The following is a 6,183-nucleotide window of genomic DNA, read 5'->3' on the forward strand; positions in this document are numbered from 1 at the left end:
TACCCTTCACCCTTTACACACCCTGTCCTCCTTCCAGGTTACTCTAGACATTCCTTTTAACCTGGTCAGGAGGATGGGGGTGGGCATTGGGGGAGAGAAGCATCACAGATCTGTGAGATTGATTTCCCTTGGCCTCCTATGAATGGTCTAGGTTATAGTGTTTTGTTTTATTGTGTTTGTTATTTATTTGTTATAACTCTTTCTGTTTGTTTTTTGTTCAGTCCTGTTCTTGTCCTCAAAATGTAACCAGGACAGTAAGCACAGGACTGCTGAGGGGAAATGGAGTTGAAGGGCTGGCTCCTCTCTCTCATTTCTGTGGCCTGGGCTTCCAGACACAGACAGGTCTTCAGCCAGCTCTGCGGCCCCAGGGCCCAAGCCTATGGACATTCTGGCCACAGTCAATTCCATGGGTGATTCCTTTGGCATAAGAGAAGCCAGTCCCTGACAGAAGGACAGGATGGAGGGATATAGGGGGCTTCTGGAAGAGCTGGGCTCTCTGACCTGTAGCTCTTTCCAGGGGCATGTGTGCTCCCTACACCCCTCCACCTGACAACTGACTTCCTACAAATCCACGGTTAGGAAATTATTTGGCAACAAGGAGGCTAAGGCTGTTTTGTGGTGGCACAGTCTTTAAAAAGTTAAAAAGAAAATAGGAGACCCCTGAAAGAGGTTTTCATACCTCTTTCACAAGTCCCATTACTTGTCTGAGCCAGGGTTGGCAGCCACTATCTCCTCATACTTTGGGGGTGGGTCACTGTAAGTGACACTTGCCTCCTCACTGCTGCTCTCCTGGGGTGCAGTCACCTCCTCATAGGATGGGGGAGGAGTGGCACTGGACAGTCTAGAGAGAGAGAGCTCAGGAAGGTAGAGGGTGCTCTCAAGGCGGACTGTGGTTCTGCTCCCCCGACTGGGCCCCAGCACCACCTGCGGGTTGCTCCCTGCCTCCCGGTGCCCAGAGGACTCCCCCTGACTATGCACAGTGCCCCGGTACACCATGACCCGGGGCAGGCTGTGCCCGCCGCGACTTGCTAGGTACCGGTTCTGAGCATATGAAGGGTGGTGACGGGTGGCTTTCTGCAGCTGGCACCTCCAGATGATAAACAAGGCGATGACAATCAGCAACGCCACCCCCAGAAGAGGCACCACCACATACATGGCATCTGAGCTCTGTGCAGGGTCTCGGACAGAGTAGACTGCATTAGGGTATCCCTTCCAGAACTCCATCTGCAAAAGAAGAAGGGCCACTTACACTGATGCACAAGTGCTCGTGCCCCAGATGGACCTCAGAGACCTTCCACAAGACTGCTCCCTACCCCACCCCATCTGACTGGCCTCTAAGAGCTATCAGAGAGGCTACAGAATGCATCAAGGATGAACAGCAATACTCCCATAGAGGAGGCCCCCAGAATCAGGCCAATGGGACTCTAAGGACATATTTTCTGTTCTTCTATGGCCCCAATGGCCCTGCCTTGGATTAGGCTGGCTTTCCTTCATTGATTCTATTCCATCTGAGGCACCTGGGCCTGCTCTTCTTATTCCTGAGGCTACCTCTCCTCCCAGAACCCAGCCATAGGGTGGTACATGCCGTTTTCTCTTTGTCCTCAAACACCTCCTTGACCTCCTCGTAGCTGCAGATCTCCTCCATACACTCCCGCTCGATGGTACCCTGGCGCAGCTCCTCCAGGAACTCATTGGCACGAGGAAATCGTTTCAGGACCGAATGGGCATTCTTGGCCTCCAGAAACACTGAGGAGAAAGCTGCACTGAGGCCTGGAATGGGGAGGTGCCCAGGGGCTCCTTCAAACCAGACTCAGCCCATGCACAGAAGCACAATGATGGAGGGAAGCAAAACAAAGCCAGCTGGCTAGTCACCATCGCAGACATGGTTGGCCCTTTGTAGCAGGGATGGGATGGCTGACTTTCTGTGATGCCATGATGTATCTGTCTAGAACCGTGGTCGGCAAACTGCGGCTCGCGAGCCACATGCGGCTCTTTGGCCCCTTGAGTGTGGCTCTTCCTAAGCCTTAGGAGTATCCTAATTAAGTTAATAACAATGTACCTACCTATATAGTTTAAGTTTAAAAAATTTGGCTCTCAAAAGAAATTTCAATCGTTGCACTGTTGATATTTGGCTCTGTTAACTAATGAGTTTGCTGACCACTGGTCTAGAATACCATGGACTCAATAAGACTCATGTCTCTGGTGCTATGGAGGAAAATGGAGAGTGCATGTTGTGTAGAGTGTGGATGGACATGAAGGATTTTGAGTAGTCAGTGAAAAAACACCCAGTATCTCCTGCCTCACCTCAAAACAAGAAAATCAGAGCCCTTATCATGAGGCCACCAGCATCTTCTTTGAGGCTGATGCTGGTGACCAATACTAAACAATCTCATAAGACTCTATCAGGGTATCTTCCCTGCACCTGAATGACCACCTGTGCTGTCAGATCACGTAGCATTAATAGCCTTGCCCAAATCAGTCTTGTACAAACCCAGACAGGAGTAGGTCAGAGGACTGAATGTACATGAGACTGAGAAGAGGGTAGCAGGGTCCATAGGGAAAATCTAAATCTTTGTCTACTGGGCACAGTTGCCTCCTGAAAAAAAGTCATTGAGTGGTAGCCATATCTACTTATTCCAGTTGAGCTGACGGGTATAATACGAGCTATGTACCTCCATAAGCCTGGCCTAGGACTTTAGAGAATAAAAGAAGAGGTCACATCTACTCCTGATATGACCCTAGAGGTGAGACTTCTTAGTTCTCATGTCAAACAGTCCCACTCATGCCCAGGTAGGTAGGGCTTTGCCAGCAGGCAGGCACCCTTCCCCAGGCCTTATGACCTGTCACTTTAGTTTCTGCCATAGTGGCCTGGGTAAGTGCACAGCTCCAAGTGAGCATGTATTGCAGAAAAAGCTAGTCAGAGAGGGGCCACAGGGACAATCTGGGGAGAGCTGGCAAGGACTTGAAAGATGGATATGCACTTTTCCCATGAGCCCTTAGGCATGGCCCTTCCCCACTTGGCCTAGGCTCAGAAAAACTCACGTGCCATAGTGCTCCCTCAGAACCAGCGTCTCACTTGCCTGGAAAAGGAGAAAAGTAGAGTCACAGTTGAAATGACATCCCAAAACCTACAGGGCACCCTTTTGGTGCTAGAATGTGAACCATAGCCCCACTGGCTTGGCCAAAGTTAAAGCAGCACCTTATGAGGCACAGCACCCTCTGCAGTGTTGCTCATAGCTCTGCTGCTTCCCATTCTACCCTGAGCTCCCCTCCAGAGCTTCCCGAGGCCCTGCACGGCCCAAAGAAAACCCTCTGGCTTTTTCCCCAAGAATATTCTGAGATTCTAGAAGACCTAGAACTTAACTTTTTCTTTAAAAACAAAAAAACTCCTACAGGCTGAGGTTCCTCCTTTCTCACTTTCCTCAAGGAATCTGTGCACTTTTGAACTGGAAAGAACCTCAGAGATACCAGGAGTTAGGCAAGGTCAAGCAAATCAATAGTGACAGAGAGAGGTCACATTTTGGAAACTAATTTTTCTCACAACGGAAAGTCCCAGATACCTCTAATAACAAGCATGTTTCTTGAAAAGAGGCAGCACATGTTTAAGGAGCAGGCACTGGCAAAGCTGAACATGGCAGCAACAACCATCTCAAAAGTCATGGCCCAAACCAAGGTGACCTGCTACATTCATATTCACCAGAAATGATGGCAAAGATCTCCTGAAACCAGTCATCTCTCCTCTTTGCATTAAAGAACACTGCAGCAGTGTACCAAGACAGTGACTGATGAGATCAAAACTGAGATGCTAACTCAATACAAGTGTTGCCTCTGATGTGAGCTATTGTCTGAAAGCTGTGCTCCTGCTCAGGAATTATCCAGCCAGTATGTAAACCCTAGCCACAGCACACTGCTCCCCCCAACATACACTCCCACTCATGCTCATATTCCGAAGCACTGGCCCAACTGTCCACATCTGGGAGCAATCACCCCACTGCTCCCCTCCCCAAGCAGAAGCTCTGGTTTCATGACTATTTGGATGCAGGACACGTGAACGGTGTAACCCATTGTGCTACCCTTTTTTCCTAGGCTGCCAGGAAGTTCAGCATTAACATTGACCATCACGTACAAGTGCCCTGGATGCCCAGTTGTTCAGCACATATGCCTCTCCCCTATGACAAGGTATACACTTTTTAATTTATGTTTACAGAGTCTTAAGTATATTTAAAATATATCTTCTAATCCTTTTGGCAAACAGGTAGGATATAAATCATAAATAAAATTAAAACCAAAGAAAAAAACAGCACATCTTACATCCATCTATGGAAACACCATGTCAAGGGGGGCTTTCTCTTTTGAACCCCACAACAATCCCATCCAAAACTATCATCATGTGAATCTCTCAACGATGGGCCTACTATTGTGAGAAAAGTTGACCCGCAATGTTTATGAGAGTGAAGATGGACTATTAGATCTCAATTCTGCTTCCACTGCAGATCTCTGAGGTTCCCCTACAGCCAATGCTGGTCATGTGGCCAGGGTGTGGGTGTGGCATGCCTAACAGCAAGGTTTTTGATTGAAGAAAAATGGAGCCTTTGTGCCAGGGTTTGAAGAGAATGAGTAAAGGCTTTACTAATAAGTGAAGGTAGAAAACTGTTTAATTGCTTATCAAAGAGAATTGCAGCATTGTTTTTTTTAATTATTTACGTGGAAAAATTACATAACAGCTTGCAATAGCCACTTCTTGCCCCCAAAACACCTGACTTCGATAAATGCACACCCACACATCTCATAGCCCCTAAAGTAGGCTATTCTGATACCTGAAAAAAGTAATTAGTTCATTTTCAAGCTTCATACAAGCCAGGAACTCCCCCAAACAGCTCACAGGGCATAGCCACACTCTATTAACAATTCTGTAGCCAACGTCACTGCTGCTGCTGCTATGAGGCCTCCTCCCCCTCCTTCCCCCAAATGTAGCGCCTGCTTCTTCCCCTATAAATACACCATCGATAGGCTGTTACTATGGCAACAGTGAGGAAGCGTGAGGGCTCCATGACAGAGAACGCTGCAGCAGTCACGCATGTATATGTTCCTCCTGCCCCTGGTGGATACTGTAAGGCTGATTGTAGGCCGGAGGAATTTTTAACCCACTCCCCACAGGAACACAGCTGAATCCTGAAGGCCTAGAAAGGAAGGAAGGCCACCACAAAGACCTCCAGACTCCAGGCTCGAGCTTCCGAATCATAGCACTCAGGGACTTGGCTCCCAAAGTTCCTTGCATGGGGACTGGCGGCCATCAGACCTGGAGTCCCAAGACATGGCCTCCAAATCACTTCTCTAAATCCAAACCCTTTTTATTTCCCTCAGTTAGAACTGATCCCCACGAAAGCTACTGTGGTTTCCAAATCTTATGACTCATCTACCCACCCAGTGACATGGGACTCCCAATTATGCTCTAACTCAAACCCTGGACCCTCCTTGTCCCCTTCCACTTATGCCAGCCCTCAAAGTACCTGTCCTCGCCCTCCATAGCCCGCACCAGCGCCCTGCCCACGAACTCCTGGCCCAGCAACATTCATCTCCCGGGTCTGCTCAAGACCCCAACGCCTTGGCCCGGCCAGACATCCAGACCCTCCCCCAATAGTGCCCCGCGCCCAGTTCAGTGGTCTTAGACACTGAACCGTGCCCTCGGGGCTGGGGCACCCAACCCAAATGGCCTCACCGTTCTCCGGGCCCAGGAGGCGGACGCCCTGTTTGCGCACGCAGCCCGCCACCTCGCTGCTGCGCCTCTTTCAGCAGGGCCCCTGTCCCCGCCCACCTGCTCCCCGTCGGCCAAGCCCCCCGGCCCAGCCCAGCCTTCTCCTCCTTCCTCCCTCCCCGCCCCGCTGCCCTCCCGCCGCCCGGGGCGCCCCGGTGGCTGCCCGCCTGGGGCTGAAGTGCGTCTGGAGCTCCAGCCCCTCGCAACCAGGCGCACAGGCCTGCCCATTACCTCGGTACCCCCTGCCCTGCTTTCCTTTGGGGGCTCCGCCGCTGCCCGCCCCCCAACACCCCGCCGCGCCAAGTCTGGCCTCGCGCCCCACGCCTGGCGCGCCACCCTGGAGCGCCAAGACCACCGTGCCCCCCGATCGCCAGGCCGCGATCGTCGCGCCGCACCGGGCACCTCCGCCGGCAGAGGAGAGGAGAGGG

General features: G+C 51.0%; 1 protein-coding gene across 1 annotated transcript; it reads right to left on the minus strand.

The window, feature by feature from the left end:
- Positions 1-439: 439 nt before the first annotated feature.
- Positions 440-5,767, minus strand: PRRG3 (proline rich and Gla domain 3). The gene is made up of 4 exons (XM_006087715.3): positions 5,720-5,767; positions 3,043-3,080; positions 1,586-1,746; positions 440-1,224 (listed from the first exon to the last, which is right to left on the minus strand). Exons 2-4 carry the CDS (start codon positions 3,047-3,049, stop codon positions 697-699), a joined length of 696 nt encoding a protein of 231 aa, XP_006087777.1. The 5' UTR covers positions 3,050-3,080; positions 5,720-5,767; the 3' UTR covers positions 440-696.
- Between the last annotated feature and the right edge of the window lie 416 nt (positions 5,768-6,183).

This window comes from Myotis lucifugus, unplaced genomic scaffold (assembly GCF_000147115.1).
Source record: "Myotis lucifugus unplaced genomic scaffold, Myoluc2.0 scaffold_40, whole genome shotgun sequence".
NCBI lineage: Eukaryota > Metazoa > Chordata > Mammalia > Chiroptera > Vespertilionidae > Myotis > Myotis lucifugus.